This window comes from Necator americanus, chromosome II, assembly GCF_031761385.1.
Source record: "Necator americanus strain Aroian chromosome II, whole genome shotgun sequence".
Classification (NCBI taxonomy): Eukaryota; Metazoa; Nematoda; class Chromadorea; order Rhabditida; family Ancylostomatidae; genus Necator; species Necator americanus.
This window is the reverse complement of record NC_087372.1, coordinates 12156254-12174411: the sequence shown is the minus strand read 5'-3', so window position 1 is coordinate 12174411 and position 18158 is coordinate 12156254. Positions and strand designations below refer to the sequence as shown.

The 18158-nt window shown below is 42.2% G+C and overlaps 1 protein-coding gene across 2 annotated transcripts; it reads right to left on the bottom strand.

Annotated features, from left to right (window-relative positions):
• Positions 1 to 6: 6 nt before the first annotated feature.
• Positions 7 to 17821, bottom strand: RB195_017610 (uncharacterized protein; the record flags this gene model as incomplete). 2 transcript variants are annotated; one of them, XM_064184679.1, is made up of 22 exons in its annotated part: positions 7 to 155; positions 1133 to 1218; positions 1323 to 1438; positions 1634 to 1715; positions 1770 to 1924; positions 1988 to 2099; positions 2521 to 2709; positions 2969 to 3746; positions 3867 to 4300; positions 4357 to 4405; positions 4468 to 5031; positions 5438 to 5505; positions 5930 to 5994; positions 7378 to 7507; positions 8976 to 9184; positions 10171 to 10316; positions 10385 to 10565; positions 10611 to 10741; positions 11884 to 11989; positions 12053 to 12161; positions 14860 to 14966; positions 17705 to 17821. In XM_064184679.1, the coding sequence occupies 22 exons, from the start codon at positions 17819 to 17821 to the stop codon at positions 7 to 9; spliced, it is 4083 nt and encodes a 1360-aa protein (XP_064040560.1). The 2 variants fall into 2 exon arrangements, with proteins under 2 accessions (XP_064040560.1, XP_064040559.1); XM_064184678.1 differs by lacking the exons at positions 2521 to 2709; positions 4357 to 4405 and having other exon boundaries at positions 3867 to 4332; positions 4541 to 5031; positions 5438 to 5631.
• Between the last annotated feature and the right edge of the window lie 337 nt (positions 17822 to 18158).

Here is an 18158-nt window from a genome sequence, read left to right as displayed (position 1 = left end):
CGGAATTTATATCTCACAAACTTTACTTGCATCAATTTGGTCCATGAACATCGTCTGGAAAACGGTGTCAGCAAAATCTGGATAGTACTGACACGCACGATTACAGTCCGGCATGAAGTTGAACTCCAGCAACGTGGGTTGCACTTCTTTCTCTTCTGAAATTTCCTCAAACAGTATACATGTGTCGCTGTTGAGCTTTTCTTCGTCGATGACAGTATTGATGAGGATCGTGCACGTTAAAATTGAAATAATGTAAACATACATACTAACGTTACATATAAAATAAAATAGATGAATTTTTACTCCGAACATCGTTCTACATTATGAAATAAAGCGTTTGAGATGTCTCTCGTAATACCTGTTTCACAATAACTACACCGTGCTAGAAAAAGGAGGGAAAATGTGTACTTTTTAAAATTAAAAAAAAAAATCATTATGAAGAATGAGACGACTTCTATCATTTACGCCTAGCATGGCATGTTATACAGGGTGGCCCGAAGAAACGGAGAATTTCGGATGTAGTAGTGGTAGCCCTGGGGTGTCGTTAGACGGGTAGAAGTGGCATCCTTCAATATACAACTATTTTACTAGCCATTTAGAATCAATCATGGACCAATGGATCGGTTCACAACGTGCATTTGCTGTGAAGCCATTTTTACAAACATGATGATAGTGCAACTGCTTTTCAACGGCTCAACCTTCCCATAGCTTTTACATATTAGATCTTCACCTTTGGAGCTGAATTCTCCGTCATCTTAACCAAGTAGTGCAGTGATGGGTTTTCAAGTTGAGACGCGGGGATGACTTCCTAAATTGTAATGACGTCGCAATTCTCGTTGAGCAGCAGTCGCACTAACTATCACCACTTCTAAAATGACTTCACAGGAAATGCACGCTGCGAACAGATCCACCGGTCCATCACTACTAAATGGCCAGTAGCTATATATTAAAGGACATCACCTGTTTATCAACTCCTCACGTCTGCCACTAGTGCATTCAAAATTCTTGTGTATTATGCTATAATTCCTGTATATTACGCTTATGCACGGGCTTAGTATGTGTGGTTATTCTGTCGGTTTCTTATTCTTTATTTTGTTATTTGATACAATTGAAACTTGAAAACATTCCTAACCTGAGTCGCTCCACTGAAGCATGACGTCTGCGCCATACATCGCCCTCGACTGTACGTTCTTCGCAACTCCACGAGGCGGATCATAGCTACAAAAATCAAAGGGTACTTTCACAGAGGACTATAGCAAGAGATGAAGTATAAACAAGGGAAAAACAAAACAAAGAAGAGAAAGAAGTCAATGGAACTATACCTGCACGCAGCTTCCAAAGCACTTTTGAGGACATTATTGATTTTGCTTTGAACATCACACCACTTTATGGAAGGATATGTTTCCTGCAGCCGTTTTATAAAGTCCGCACATTCCATCTATAATTTGCAATACACTCTCGTTTTGCAAAATGAGGCATGACGATGACCGCAATACAAAATCGTTAAGGTGTTGAACAAATAAACAAAAAAAGGAAATATTTTTATAGATGAATGGAGCCATTAAAATTAACAAGGATAAGGTAGGAGTGATTATTAGGCCGAAGCCTAAAAATAGGGCTTGGTGGTCGTTACCTGAAGGATTTTATCTTCATTGCCATAGTTGAACACCGTGAAGTGCGTGTCAATGTCATCGAAGTTGTCGAGAGAAAACTGACTAAACTATCGAATAGTAGAGATCGTGATTGATGAGTATGAATTCAGTTCGTACTTGATGGCGAAGCGTATCCAGAAGTTCTTATAAAGAAACGCTCGTACAGGACGCACTTGATTCAGGAAAACAATGTAGCGAAGGTCGAATTTCACCATACAGCCACTGTCGGAGCGATGAAATAGTACCGGTCGTTCAATGTACTTGCAGGCAATCTAAATTGGTTTGTTGGATTATTGGCTACTGAGTATTTCTACTGTAAGAAGCACAATACGCACCTTAGGACCACTTTCAGTCAGGCGAATAATTTGTCGAAGATCGTTCGAGACGTGCATGTCAAGTCCACGAGCGAGATTCCATGGTTTAATGATCCATGTATTGTCAAGGCCGCTAAATATTTACAGAACTAATTAACTTACTTTATTCTGCACGGTTTTATTTTCCTATTAAAATTCCTACCGCTTGACGATCCTGGTCAGAGCATACCTAAAGGCATCACCTCACGAATCTGGGGTGGTACGGATTTCTTGTAGAGTATTCGTATACGGGACCGTAGATTATTGAGAGAAGGGTGATTCCGTCCATTTCTTCCTAATTGCCGTAGAAAACGGCCCGGAAGATACGGCTTCGAGCGCTCCGGCGCACTATTTTCGATTTTTATTTTTTTTTTTGATTCGATTTATTTTGAAGTTCGATTGGAGCGCGCAAGTCCTGTGCATCTTCTGGACCGTTTTTTACGGCAATTAGGAAGAAATGGACGGAATCACACCCGTCTCCATAATCTGCAATCCCGTGTACAAATCTTACTTACTTACTTAGATGGCCCGTCTTCACTCGACGTGCGGGCCCCAGCATCTCTTCCACTCGTTTGGTTCCCTCGCCATTGTCATCCAAGATGTTCTCAAGCTTCGGAGACGTGACGAGGCCTGAGCCGTATCCAGCTGAGCTCCAGCTGGTCCATCCGGCAGCGAACACGTCACCCCATCTCGTTGGCGGTCTCCTCGGGGGCGTTTAGCGTCCCTTGGGATCCACTCCAGCGTTCTTTAGTCCATCTATCGTCGATTCTTCCAGATGTGACCGTCCCATCTACGTTTTGCTTTCGATACATATTCCGCTGGGTCGCGAAGACGGGACATCCTCTTAAGTCGGAGCTACGAAGACCGGCAAGTGTGTGTGCGCCGGTTAAACTTCAGGAGACATCTCTCAAGGGCTCTGTGGGTAGTAAGTAGCTTCCAGACGTGGCCGCGGTGTCTGCCCACGTCTCCGCTGCGTAACAGAGCGATGGAAGGACTGTCGAGTCGAACAGATGGGCACGAAGATCATGGTCCGTCAGTTGGTCCGTAGCTTCCCTGACGGCTGCGAATGCTGCCCATGCTGCTCTCATTCTTCTATTCAGTTCTTCCTTCAAGTCGTTTTCCATGTTCATAGAACGTCCGAGGTATACGTATGACGGAGTTTCCACGATTTGGGAGCCTTCAAGTTGTATTCCTCCGTCCTCGCAGTGCGCGTTCTTCATGAACTGTGTCTTCTTTCTGTTTATTCGTAGTCCTATTCTCTTCCCTGCTTCGTTCAATTCGTTGAGCATCGTTTCTGCTTCATTGGTACTGCTCAAAAAGAGAACGATGTCGTCCGCGAAACGAAGGTTCGAAAGAAATCTTCCATCAACACGTATGCTTCTTTCTTCCCAGAATAGTGATTTCATTATCCATTGCAGTGCAGCCGTGAACAGCTTCGGCGATATAGTATCGCCTTGTCGTACCCCCTTTCCAATGGGTGTGGTGAGAGGGCGGTGGAAAAGCTGTATCCTAGTCGTGCATCGTTCGTAGCAATTGGCTAATGTCCTCACATACGACACGTCCACACCTTGATCGACCAGTACTGACAGTATTGCATTCGTTTCTACGCTGTCAAAGGCTTTCTCATAGTCGACGAGGGTTAGAACAAGGGGCAGGCGGTATTCCCGGCAAACCTCTATGACCCTCGACACGGTCTGGATGTGGTCCAAGCAGCTGAACACTTGGCGGAATCCAGCTTGTTCTTAAGGCTGGGCTTCATCCAGCGTCCTAGATATGCGTGTGAGGATGATCTTGGTGAATACTTTGTATAACACGCTCAGCAAGCATATCGGACGGTAGTTCCGAAGGTCCTCTCGGTCACCTTTCTTATGGATAAGAACGGTTCGCGAGGTCTTCCACTGGTCTGGGATCCTTTCTTTCTGAGGATAGGATGTCATGTGCGCTGCTAAGATTACATGAAGCGGATGGCCACCAGCCCGAAGAAAGTCTGCTGATATAAAATCAGGTCCGGGGGCTAGGCCAGGTTTCATGCTCTTGATAGCGACTCGTACTTCCGAAGGGAGAATCCGTGGTGGAGCTTCGCCAGTGGGGATGATTGGGCTTGACACAGGAGTTGATGAACGGAAAAGGTTCGAGTAGAACCTCTGCGTAATGATTTCCATCTCACGACGAGAAGACGTGCGAGTCCCGTCTTCGCTCAGCAAGGTTGCTAGCGGAATATTATATTCGCGGAGATCCCTGCGGCACTTCTTTAGATTCGTTCTTCTTTGTGCTGCTTCTAGAATCTTCTTCTGCCTGTACTTCAAAGATCCTCCTGCAACGCTTTTCTGCAGCTAGTGTTTGCTACTAACCGCTCAATGTGCGATGCATTCGGATCAAGCCTCAAAGCCCTTCTTCTTCCTAACAATTCCTGGTGGTCTTCGAAATTCGATCCAAGTTTGTCGTGCGCGACTTCGAGGCACGTTCAGCACAAGCTCGTAATCCTCTGAGCAGCATCCGAGTCCACGTTTGGGTCCTCCTCGATGTGCCAGTCACCTGGGACAGGGAGTCCTCGAGTACGCAATCGTCGTAGACGACTTCTTTTCTCCTTCGTTGCCGATAGCAGATGTTCTTTTCCATCGTGTGGCTAAGTCGTATTTTCGCACGAAGGAGACGGTGATCAGAACCACTACAAAAGGATGGTACTACTGAGATGTCAAGTAGACACCACCTCCGGTTGGTGAGTATGTGGTCGATCTCCGCACGAGTCGCGCCATTGGGCGATTCCCATGTCCACCGACGATGATCTTTTTTCATGAAAAGAGAGTTCCCATGAAAGAGGCGAGCGGCAGACAACAGCCCAGCGAGATGATTGCCATTTTCATTCCGGTCCCCTAGTCCAAATCTTCCTATTCCGTATTCCTCCTCTGTGGCCTTTCCTAGTTTTGCGTTGAAGTCTCCGACAACAAATTTGTAAAAGGACTTCTCGTTGCGGACTACTTCTTCCAGCTCCTCGTAAAACGCGTCCAATTCGGAATCATCAGCTGCTGAAGTTGGTGAATAGCAGTTGATGATACTGATGGATTTTTGGCGCAGAGGACGGAGGCGAAGAATGGCCAACGAGGGACAATCTCGTGAGAATCGACGAGATGGACGACAGATTCACAACAAAACCAACACCGCCTACATTTCGCGACGGAACCTTCTCCCACGAAACGAGTGTACCGTCATTCATCTGTCGTACGTCGCTCTTTCTGCATTTGGTCTCCTGCAGAGCAATCACGTGAAATTGATACGCTCTGCAGCTCCGAAAGGGCATGCAGGTCAGCGTTTGTGAAACTGTTCTCGCGTTGTAGACACAGTCTGAGGCAGTCTCCATGGCGAGTCGTGCGTGTGTCGCCTGGTCCAGAATCAATCACGTCCTGAGCAACCTGAGATTTGATCGCCTCTCACCGGTCGCCATACCGTCCGACGTCTGAACGGCAGGGCCCAGTGTGCAGGGTACTGAGGCAGTGAATATGCTGGAGTGGCAAAGAGACTTTCCCCAAACTAAGCAGCCATGCCACGGCGAGCTAGCTTCACCACAGGTCGTCGCCCAACCTATATGGATCAGGAAACCACCTGCGACATTTCCAGACGGTGGTAATCTAGATGTGGTTTACTCTTAGCTAGGCTTCCGATTCCAGAAAGTCGGAATGTCGGATGTGTCGAACTCCTTCTCAGCTTGGGAGACCCTGCCGGAGGACGAACCTCCGCTGTGCATCGCAGTTCGACGCCCAGTGTCACCTCCACGCCACTATGAGGCGGTAAACCGTTGTGGAGGGTGTACAAATACTCCACCTGAAATCCGCACCACCTCAAATTTCGGTATGCTGCCTTTAAAAGATTGAAGAGTGCTCATGACTAGCAATCGTACCTAGTTTTTGGGTTAAATCGATAAGTTACCTCGCTTTTCTTCGCAGGTAATAGGACACAAACTGCGGAAGCTCAGTGTTTAGGTTGAAGCAAATCTAAATAAGGGGTTTCCAGTTTAATTCCATGAATAACAGAAACAACAAAGAATAACTGTTCATTATAAAAATTATATGAACTTTAAAAATTATGCAGAAATTATATGAACAAATGAAAACTTGCTGCCCTCACAACAAAGAGGTCATTATTATTAGGCAAGAAAACATTTCAATCACATCTCCTTTAGCTTTTTTTTCAAATTTGTGTGAAGTCAGGTCGCTTCAAGCATGTAGGGTTGTCGCTAATTTTCGCCTGTGTTAATAAACACACTTTTTGCTCCCACCAGAACCAGAATTTTTACCCTTTGGACATTTATTCTCATTTTCTTTTCTCAAATTCTTACAGGGTTGATCTTGCATTGACTAGAGTGCTGAAATCCCCATTAAAGGCATCACCACACGAATCTAGGGGTGGTGGGGTTTTCAGGTGGGTTATGCCTATACGGAGTCGTGGATCGTGGAGAGAAAGGTGATCCCGCCCATTTCTTCCTAATTACGAAAAAAAAGGTCCGGAAGATACGGCTTCGAGCGTTCTGGAGCGGTATTTTCGACAACGAGTTCGATTTGAGCGCGCCAGCCTTGTGCACGCACCGCATCTTCCGGACTGTTTTTTACGGCGATTAGGAAGAAATGGACGGAATCATCCCCCCCCCGCCTTTCCATAATCTACTATCCCGTATAAGAATACTTCACTTGAAATCCGTACCACCTCAGATTCGTGGGGTGATGCCTTTAATGATGACTAGAGTTGGTGAACCTCAACTCCTTCTTAAGTTTGCGGAGGGTTACTGACGAGTTCGCCTCGTCTTGGGTTAAGTTAGACTCATACAAGAACCCGTCTCATACAAAGTTTTTTTTTTGGAGTAAGAGAAAGAGAATTCACAAATGGAGCGGTCTGTTAGAGGGAAACGGCGGACAGATCCAATTCAGGATACATCAAAATCGCTGTTTTTACTTTCAAAAATTCCAGACAATGTTGCCTTCCTTCTTGGCGCTTTCGTAGAACACAATGTGTGTGGTACTAGTAAATCGTTTTACTATGCACCAAAGCCACTTTATGTTCGGAATCTCAGAGATTTATGAACGCATGTGTGAGCGGCCTAGGAACTGCGTAGGTCAACCAATAAATGTAGCAGGTGTTGGTGAATAAATAGACAAATAAACATACATTTGCATGTAGGATGCGTACGAGGAGTGAGAAGCAAAAGCGATGCAACATGTAAGAAATGATGAGAGAAAAATAAAATGAACGAATTTATATTGAAGGGCTAAAGTTTTTTAAGTTCTGAGCACATAACAGTGCCAAAATTTCATTACTTGTCTACAGAAATATTCTGCTGAACGTATTCGCTATGATGAAGGATCCAAAGTACGACTACCAACCTGGAACCAAGCCGGACTCTTTCCGGCATTCTGATCCATAACAATTGCTGACAGCAGATCTTTCACAGTGATGCAACTTTCATGTGGAAATTGATTGACGAGAGCGCGTGGGTTCTCCTTGCAAAGCTGTCTGAAAGGCGAATGCAGGTTTACTTTGAATTGAAAGAAGTGACACAAGCACAGGAAAATATTTTCCACTTCAAACTTCGAAATATCTTAAGGACAGCGGAACACAACATTGACGTACAGTGAAAACCTGTTGGAAACTATAGAGTTCGGGGTGCAGAATACGATTATGAGCGTGGTCCTCTCAAGTTCCCCAACAATGTCCTAAAAATATCGTGGAAACCGCCTAAATCCCTATGTTAGAGAGCGCAACACCTTCTAGACGCTCCGGTTCCCTCAACAGCCTATTAATTGCTTTTATGCGAATAAGCTGCTGAAGAAACCTCATTGATTCCCCACCGCTCGCTCTTGTACGTAACGCGTATGCAAGAGTGGTGCGCTCTAATCTACCATTTTCTACCAATCCATTTAGGATCCCTCAACGCGCTTTTTCTACTGTAATTAGTAATCGTTTAGGTTTTGGAAAGCGTGTTGGCTTATACAATGAATTGCAGGGGTCAGCCGATGTGTAAAGTCAATGGTTTTATCCTCTCAGACAAGTCTGGTACTAATTCACCGACCCTACTGGAATGAAGCGATTGGTTGGCATCAGGTCGCTATCGAACCAGCGACCTTGTGGCTACGACGGACCCTTTACCGACTGCACTACACCCTCCCAGCATACAACAGTACATGCTCGCAATCTAAAGTTGAATATTATCTATCAATTCCACCAATTTTCTATATTACGTCAATCTCGTGATAATTTCGTGATTCAGTGCTGCCAACTCATGTAATCAGAGACAAAGATGAGGAAGACATTTCTTTATCATCATCCGCACAAATGATGCAGGTAATTTAAACCAAAGATTTTCGGTTTCGGCTGAGATTTCTGCACACTAAAACTGAATCACTCAGGATCCGTTATGCAGAGTCGCCTTCATATCTAACTTCATTCAAGGCGCGAGAAGTCACGTGCAACGAGACCGGCGTTTGATTCGCAGCAGGGCAAGGTATGAACGAATGCTGGCATGCGATATCATGTGAGTTCAAGAAAATGAGAGGGAAGTAGTCGAAAATATGCAAAAACTTTTAGACACTGATAAAGACGAAGCACGAGCGAATTTTCCATTGCCCCCTCCTGAAGTTTCATCTAAGTGGCACAGAGACAAGACAACAGTTGAACAAAGTTTAACGCTTCACGATCGCTTCAGACAAACGCTCTTGCAGTCTGCTTTTTCCATTCATTTTTTCGACCTCAACAATTTAATTTGATTAACGATAGGGGTAGACTTTCAGACTCTACGTGCAACATACGGATATCTTTCTCTAAATGCAACTCAACTTCCAGCAACAGCACTACGAAAACCAAGACGAGGACTTCTTCGTGAAGGTGTACAGCAAACTATAAATACAAGCAAAAAAAAAAAACAAACACATGATTTTTGGCAGAATTCAACGACCGATTCCAAGCAAGAAAAGGAAAAACATACTCAAAATCGCGGAAATGTCTCCTCAGCCAGATCACATCGGCAGCGCGCCAGTTAGCTGTTTCTTCGCATTTGACAGCCGATAGTTTCTCAATTAACTGTAGATCGTCAGCATACACGCGGAGAGGGAGGGACAAGTCACGTTTCTTGATGGCTTCTAACGATTCCTGTTGAGCATCCTCTTTTGGTAGAACGTCTAGTGATCGGCCGGACTAAAAACATGTTTTATTCCTTAAAAAATGGACAGAAAATCTTTTTTAAAAAAAACGGACGAAATTAAGACAGAGAAAATCTGCATATCCTCTATAACATATATACAAACGAGTAGACTGTGATTTATTTTTAAGCTCTGTGATTACGGTGCTATATAACAAGCGGTTGAACGGACAGGAATTGAAACTCATAAAACGATGGACATGGCCCTAACTTTTAAGTGTTTTTTTGTAAACTCCGCATATGTGTGTCCACCTTCTGTCACTCTGTCTGGATTAGCTCTACCCTGTGGGGGACAAGAATTGAGCGTAATAGACGAAATAATACGAAAGCAAGAAAAACAAAGCAATTCCGAGGAGATTATGTACTTAAAATTCCAAGAGAATGTTGGAAAGAATCTCTTGATAACAAGAAAAATATAGAAATTCACTTCACGGCTAAAACGCGGAGATGTTCTTTCTGAAACAAAAAAAAAGATGAAAGAATGCAAGAAGTGATTGGAATCGAGGACTGGTTAGAGCATGAGTGGAAACATAGTAAAGGAGTAAATTGGATCAGATCTGTAATAGAAGCACGACAACTTCAATCCAACGGAAGAAAAAGTATCGTATTGACACAGGAATACTGTGCAAAATCGATGAAGCCAAGGATACCAACGGACAAAGGCTTCATTACTTTCTGAATCTACAATAATAATTAGTACGGACACTACCCAACGATTGCAGCAAGGAGATCTTAGACCAACGAATGCCATAAATTAACTCGCTTATGCATAGAGAGAGAAGACGATACAGCAAAAAAAAAAAATGGAATAAAATCAGAATTGAAGAAGAGAACCCGACATGATTAGTCATCTCGAAACAGAGTACGGGGATTTAATTACTACAAAGAAAGCATCTATACCCATTAACATGTTCCCACACCATAACCGAAAAAAAGAACAACAATGAACAATAAAGAGCTGAAATTTTGTTCTGATACTTACCATGAAGAAAATCTCATCAGCAGGTTCTCGATTTAATTCTTCCTTGAGCTCGAATTCATGCTCCAACCATGGAATCAAGAGAAAAGGTCGCCATTCTGGATGAAGTCTGCTTAACGCGTTGTCAGCAAAGTCCCGACATATTTCTTCTAGAAAAACAGTAGAATGTCACATGAAATAGCTGTAAAGTTGAGAGAAAATTGTCTTATCCACATACCTCCATCACGTACTTCTTTTGTAAGAAAAACCACACTGTACGCAGCTTTCTGGGGGATGAAATACAAGGGAACTACTTTCACGTTAGGTGTTTCGGAATGGGAAATTCGCACACCAAACTCATCCATTATGTACCAGAGCGGCATACTTTCTTCATCCATTTCCGGAAAGAGCCAAAGAGTCTTAGGAAACAGTACTACTGTGGCTGCAATAACGAGAGAACCTACCTGTTTGAGCATCACTGTATATGTTTGTATATGTTTCCACATGTTACTAAGGATTTTGTCAATAGCGGACGGTTCTTCTTTAACAGCACTGCAGAGGCGCGCATCGACTGACTCAAGTCGTGGAAGTGTTTCTATAAATTACGGCTTTTCAGCTATAAACGGGTACTCTCACGATTAAATAAGAAGTCTGTGAATTATTAAATTAATTTCAAAAAAGATCGAAAACGTTCTGGTGATTTAGCATAGTCTACTAGGGCTATTTGAGGCCTCTGTTTCTTGTTCTTATAGGGGTGTTTCGCACACATTCTTGAAAAATACGCCTCGAGTCTTATCTAGTAGCGAAAAGGGCCCAATGTCAGAAATTCCCCAGAACAATGCCTGTCTGAATTTAAAGAGATATTACTCCAAATTTATCTGTTCATAAATGCAAGCGGCTATTGGTTATTATTAAATTTGGCCTGTGTGCTACGTGCACGCATGGACATCTCGTACAAACACTATAGATATACAGCAAATAATACCGATGCTGCATTATTCTTCGCTCTCCTTTGTTCCCTGCAAAGAGCAATTTTGCACAATAGAACCGATATTTTCCATATATATACATATGCATGTGCATATATACATGTACATATATATATATATATATTTATATTTATATATAATTGCGGTTTTTCTTTTTGTTCGTTCATAAGCTTCATAGCTTCCTCCCATTTCCAAACACGAACGCAGTAAGTAATAAAGTGAAGTAAAGTGCTTCACACAACAGTAACAAAGTTAGAAAGTGAAGTTCTCATCACCGTATTTTTAGAATTACTGGAGCCTCTACAGCTTCTAAAAACTCCTGATAAGGTTCCTGAAGAGCTACTAAAGCAACGGTGTCATAAACCAACAGTAAAAAACAACGCATTTTTTCCCTTGGGTTAGTTCATTTTCGTTACTGGACTTATGCACAAAGCTCAAGGAAAACTTTAACCATGGATGAAAACAGTTAAACGTGAACGCTCGTGTATAACCACAAGTTGTGTATCCCACCAAAAATGCATTACAATGCAAAACAGATGTAATTTTCCTGTTCAGCACATTGAACAACTCTAGAAGGCAGAGATCCGGCGAAGCATTTTTTTCTGATATTTCAAGCTACAAACTTCAAGGTCAGTCAGTCGAAGTCGACTACATTGTTCCAGCAAGAAATCAAAAAAAAAAAAAAGAATCAGCTGCAGATAGAAGAAAACCTGCAACTCATAGTACAGGAACGGAATCAGTAACTCACTCCCTTGAGCAGAAGCCTCAAGTTTTTGCTCCATTATCACACGTTCACACTCATCTGTAGTTACTTCGTTATCACTCTCGGACACCGAGACATTCTCTTCCGAAGTCTGAACGAAAGGATCAGAAACAATTTCATTACAGGAACGGCTAAATACCAGATCGATAATTACATCAATATCAAGTAGGTGAGTCATTCGTTCGACTAACTGTGGTAGTTCTTCTAACTGAGCGCGAGCTTGATGCGGACGGAATGTCCAAGCATGATCGATGAGAAAGACACTAAATTTAATAATTTAGTACCGGTACTTATTAAAACTGCCGACCTTACATACTGATGGCAATTGACTTGCCAGGTGAAACATTAATGTGAGGTAATTATGTCTGAACTCAAATCAACATCCCGCTTGAGCTTCTGTACATCCCTTCCCGCTTTTACGTTCAACGAACCCACCTGCAGTGCAAAATCGATTCACCAGTCGCCCTATGCGGGCTTCATCTTGTATTATATTTATTTATCTGATTCGAGTCAACAGATTTGTACAATTCGAAGTGTGAAAGGACAACAAATTTTAATATGTATTCATTCATAATGAATGTAGATGTGGAAGATTGACTTTTCAACATAATCAAACGGTTTATAATGTTGTCCACCAATTTCCATGTTTTCTCTTCGTGAAACTTCACCAGTGTGAGTTGTATTTAAAGTTTCCTTATCTTGTCCACATATTTTTGTCAAGACTTCATTTTTGGCCTGACGCTCGTCTTCATCAAAGGGCTTGAAAAATGATCCAAGGTTTCTGATACCACGCATCCAAACTGATACTGCACAGTGTGCAGTATCAGTTTGGATGTATCAGTAAGAAGTGTCTCTGTTTGATTTAAGAAACAAAATCTGGGACAATCTTATAGCCCACAGAGTGTTAGGAAGAGGATTAAGTCACCACGTGGTAGTAGATAAGCAATCATTTTTGTTAATAACGGATTCTTGACAAAAATTCAGAATACTTCTAATACCCTTCTCATAGGTACTTCTTTCTTGTGGGCTAAAATCGTGCGCTCTACTTCAAGCTCATTTCCATGATGTTTCTCGCTGTTGCCGAAATGTTGTCACGAAATTTAACGTCTTCTATCAAGCAAATGTTCCTTGATAGGCGAACTCAGGCCATGCACTCTATCTGGAAGATTACTCCGAACTTCAGCCAATCTAAAGTCTTAGCAATGAGGAAGCAACGCAACACTCAGCACACACTGACTATATTTATTGCGAACCAGCTGTCTCTTGATAATGTCATTCGGGATATTCACCGATGCAAAATCATCTTGCAACTGTGTTCGCAAAAGAGCCCGACATATCGCAGCAGTTAAGGACACGGAGATGGAGGGGATGCACAGGGAATCCTACATTCACACGAGGTCCCCGCAGTTTTCCAGTTTTCCTCAATTCGAGATTAGGTGTCAAATTCTTCATGTAGCTTTGCGAACTAGCTCTTTTCATGGCTAGTTTTTCTGATTGCTCTAGATTTCTATCTTTTGTGAACAATTGCTATGGCTGATTTGACAATTCTGCAAACAATTTCACGCCAACAGTATGAGCTAAACTTGCATTTATCAGTATGTTTTCAAAGCCTCCTTTGCGACACCATTTCACTTTGCAGTGCCATCAAAGTTTTATTTGAGCATTTAAATAAGTCGGAAAACCATCGTTTGGTTTTTCCCTAGTAAGTGGAGTGTATTGCGATCGTTCATTCAAAGTTCTGAGGCAATTGTCCATTTCGGATTGCATTGATGTTACAATAAAGCAATCATTGATATAATTGCGGCACATTTCTGGAAGATGTTATATAATCGGTTCTTCTATTTTGATCAGAAAGCAAATCACAAGAAATGGAGCAAGCCTTCGATCCATAGCAAACCCTCTGATTTGAGAGTAGTGAGTTCCTGCACTGAAAGCATCAATGAGAGGCATTATGCGTTGCTTACTTAACCCAAAAGTGTATTTAATACGGCCGTGTCTATCTAACACTTCAGATAATGCCTGCAACATTTGTTCGTTTTGAAAATTTGTGAGCAAGAACGTCATGTCATATGACTGCATGGCACATATTATATTCCATTGGTCTATAATGTTGTTGTTTCTAGCGAATATTGTTTTTACATCAATTTGATTTACTGCGAAATTCTGGAAAGAAAGGTGACCTGTGAGAGACCACGGTTTCAATTTCCTAGCTTCTCAGCAACAAAATGAAAGCCGCTAGAGGATACAGACCAAACTCTAGTAAGAAGTGTAGGATCAAATATAAGAAATGAATCTACTTTCATTATAATCATTTTCAAAGTCATCCAAGTAAATCGTGAGATTGTGAGCAATACGAACCTGCTGAGCCGAATAGAATAAATAAAATACGAAATGAAATTTGCATGGAGGGAATGTCTGGAGGAAATCACTCAAACACATTGCTCAGACGTTGCAGAAAATTAGTCATGCAAATAGTGTTTTATCGCTTGATTAATCTAACGATAAAAAAGTGTGATTGTAATTTCATCTACAGCTTCGTAGTGCGTACAGCATGAATATGTTACAGTGCACGAATATATCTCAGGGGGAAACGCATTCAACAGAATGAGTACTATGTACCTGCCGCAACGCTCTCTCTTTGCCACCTTGACATTACTTCTTCCCCTGCCCCGACTAGTTGAATCTCAATGTTTGAGTTTTTCACCTACTCTGAGTATTTCAAACGAAGGTGCGCAGGAGCTCAGATTCCGCTGTGCAGAAAAGTGGAAGGGTATTTAAAGTTTCCTTATCTTGTCCACATATTTTTGCCAAGACTTCATTTCTGAGATCTGATCTCCATCTAAGATCGTCCAGCTGATCCTCACCCTCCTTTTCGAAAAAGGAGGGTGAGGATCAGCTGGACGTAATCGTAATGTAAAGAAAACAAAGACGGTAATTAAAAAGGTAGAACTGCTCACACACTTGTACTCATCTATGGGATGAAGATCTTTTGTAGCATATACGCTCCAGTTCCGACCAACGTCAGTTTCTTCACACAATATGCGGAAGTAATTACCGGCGTCGAATGTCTGAAGCAACATTTCGTACATCACTAATTTTGATTTTAACATTTTCTTTCATTCAGATAATGTACAACTAATAATGACCTACTAAGAAGAGCATTTGAGGTAGATCTTCGTTAGTAGGTCAAGGATAGTTGTGCACGGATAGACAAACTTGGGATGTGGTATAATTATATACTTTCTCAGGAAAAATCAGAAGGTGGGACTAACTTATTTCACATATCTGATAAATATAGGTCTGCAATTGAAATTTTATCCGTCCAATCTAGTTTAACTACGAGAGCGAGAGTAGCAGCCAATATTATTCTCATATTGTGTTATTGCGAAAGAAGTGATCCACGAGTACGTCTTGAATGAAGTTGATAAATATGATACTCATCAATGGTGCAATTTAAATCAATCAATCAACAACAATCAACTGGAGCAGTTTAAGGGAATGGACAAAAAAGAAGGAACTTGTAGCCATTCCACGACGTTGCAAGCTCTCCGCCTGGGATATTTCTTGTCAAGAAGATCAAGCAATCAGATGGCAGCTTCGCACTTTGGAAGTGCGTAGAGATAATCGCGAGAAGACTTTATACTTCTTCACAGTCATTTCAGAAGCATTTACTCTCAAAGACATTACTCATCGCAACCTCAATAGCTTCGAATTTGCGTGCAAATCAGTGACAAGCTTCATTCAGCAGAGGAGGTGATCTTACGAACAATTCGCGTTTAGATGCCCCTGCGTCGTCTGTACAAAATAGAACGATGCTCGTGTTTCCCAACATTCACTACCAATCTGACACTTCTCATAATAACAAAACTTCTTCACTTCAGTTGAAGTGTGGAAAACAGCCTCCGTGTCCAAATGTCATCACAACGCACCCCATGACGCGCCACCTCTGCAGGCGCGCCGTTTCTGAGAGCGAGCGGGCGAAAAGGTTCCCTCAGCAGCCAGCTCATGGGAAACGAATGAATAGGCTGCTGAGAAGACTGTGTTGTAGGGCGTTGAAGAATTTGTACACGAAGGCAGTTCCCTACTCCATTTTTGAAAACGATCAGGGGAAATTGAGGGTTCTCATGCTCATCTCAAATACTCAGCTGTGCTCTATAAGAAAAACTGAAATAGAAGGGTAGTAATAAGCGTGGAAGCCGTTTGCCGGCAATATACCATCTTTTTCTCGCTAATGACAGAATTCCTATAAGAACAGAAACCAGTCAGGCAGAATTAAGTACCAATTTGGGCGGAACATGCAGGAGACTGGTCAGCAGCTTAAACTGAATAAGGCGATGTTCATGAGAAAGTGATGGTTCCCTGATGTCCACTCACATTTAAATTTGAATCTGAATCAGCGTGCATCTAGATTTAAAAAGAACACTATGAACGATCTAAAACCAAAATTGAGTACAAGAAAGCAGCTCGGAAAACACATAAGAGATAAATACAAACACTCGATTCCAAGCTTACCCCTTTAACATTACTGCTCTTCCTACGTTGAGCTACGCTTCCACAAGTAGAGCGCTTGATGAGCACTAGGAAACTGCAACCTGCGTTAGCGAACTCTCAATTAAGGGAATAATGTTAGAAGCACCTCGGTTCTGTCCGTTGAAAGAAGAAAATAAAATCTCTAGCCCATGCTAACGATCGATGATTAGGGACGCCACCGCACTCGCCAAGAAAAGTGGATTTAAGTGGGTGGACGCGTGATGTGCTGTTCAGGCAGTCATTTCACAAGCACTAAACGAACGAATTGCATGGGATGGAGAAATTATTGCTCGCATGCACCTCGACTGAAGCGAATATCAACCTAAGGAAATGTGGTACATTTCTTTAGGTTGATATTCGCTTCAGTCGAGGTGGTAAATGTAATGCAAACCTTGTTACGAACTACAACGCTTGATTGAAAAAAATATCCCGGAGATCTTAGGGCATGAGTAGCAAGCATACGGTTGTTCGAGGGAGGTGCCGGAGAGGCTTGGGACTATTCCTATCTTCCTTGGGAGAAAAGATGGTTGCGGCTTCTCATCATAATTCACTTTGACTTATGAGTTGTGCAATACAGGTCGTTTGGACAATTTTGTGCATCATGTTCTACCGACAGACTCCAATCATGGGCAAAACACTAATTAGCAACATTATGTAGCCAGTTGGTTGGCACATACTATCATCCGTGAAGCCGACACAACTGGGCGCAGCCAGCAACGCTGCATGAAACACACTTCTCTCTACGCTACGCCCCAACCGGCCGCACTAAGAGAAAGTGGGGATGGTTTTACTTCTGCACCGATGCAAGCAATTTTAACTTATTGTTGTTATGTTCCGTTTCTTTTCTCTACAGAGTAATTTTTTTGAATCCAAAGCTATTCGATTAGACTGCGTGGAAAGAGGAATTTGCTCAAGTAGACAGTCCTAGGACGGCATCTTTAAGATTTAAAGGAAAAAAAGACCAAATGAAGACACAGCATTTCGCCTAGGGCTGACAGGCAAATTAAAATGATTAATAAATTGATTTAAATGCGCAATTCACTGAGAGTAACACATCTTTCAAAATATCTGTTTGATCCCACTGGCACTGCAAGCTGAAGACCATCTTTTACCTGCCGTTATGTACTGAAGCATTGACATGTCTTTGAAAGTACAATGCATTCAATAACTTTAGGTACCAGTTAGAGACAATTTATAGAATCTTGGCAACAACTGTACCAAATTCAAGAAAATTACAAGACATTTGAAGTTCTTGTACACCAGCTAGCGTTCTCACCTGTTGCATAAGCTTCGAATAAAGACTGCCCCATAATTCTGGCGGTATTCCACCAGCTTCTAATTGGGGCTTATGACCATGCAAGAAGTGTTCAAAATGATATCCACCGAATTCCATTTCTGTTGTTCTGGAAAGCTATTGTGCGTAGACACTAATAATGGCAATTCTAATCACACCATTTCACTCAGAAAAGTACACCGAATAGGGCTAGAGAAGCCAAGCATACTTCACAACAAAGAACAGGTACAAATATCCTTCATACATATGTCAGTAGAAAAATCCGAGAAAAGTTCCAGGAACACGTATTCATTTGCAGTATAAGAATGGCATAGAAGTGGAGGTATAATGTGACATTTGGCAATAATGAAACATATAAGGTAATGGTGAATTAGAGACTAGTTACTCATCACAGGTCAATACAAATGCCAGTCAAAGTCTCATCTCAAGACTTATC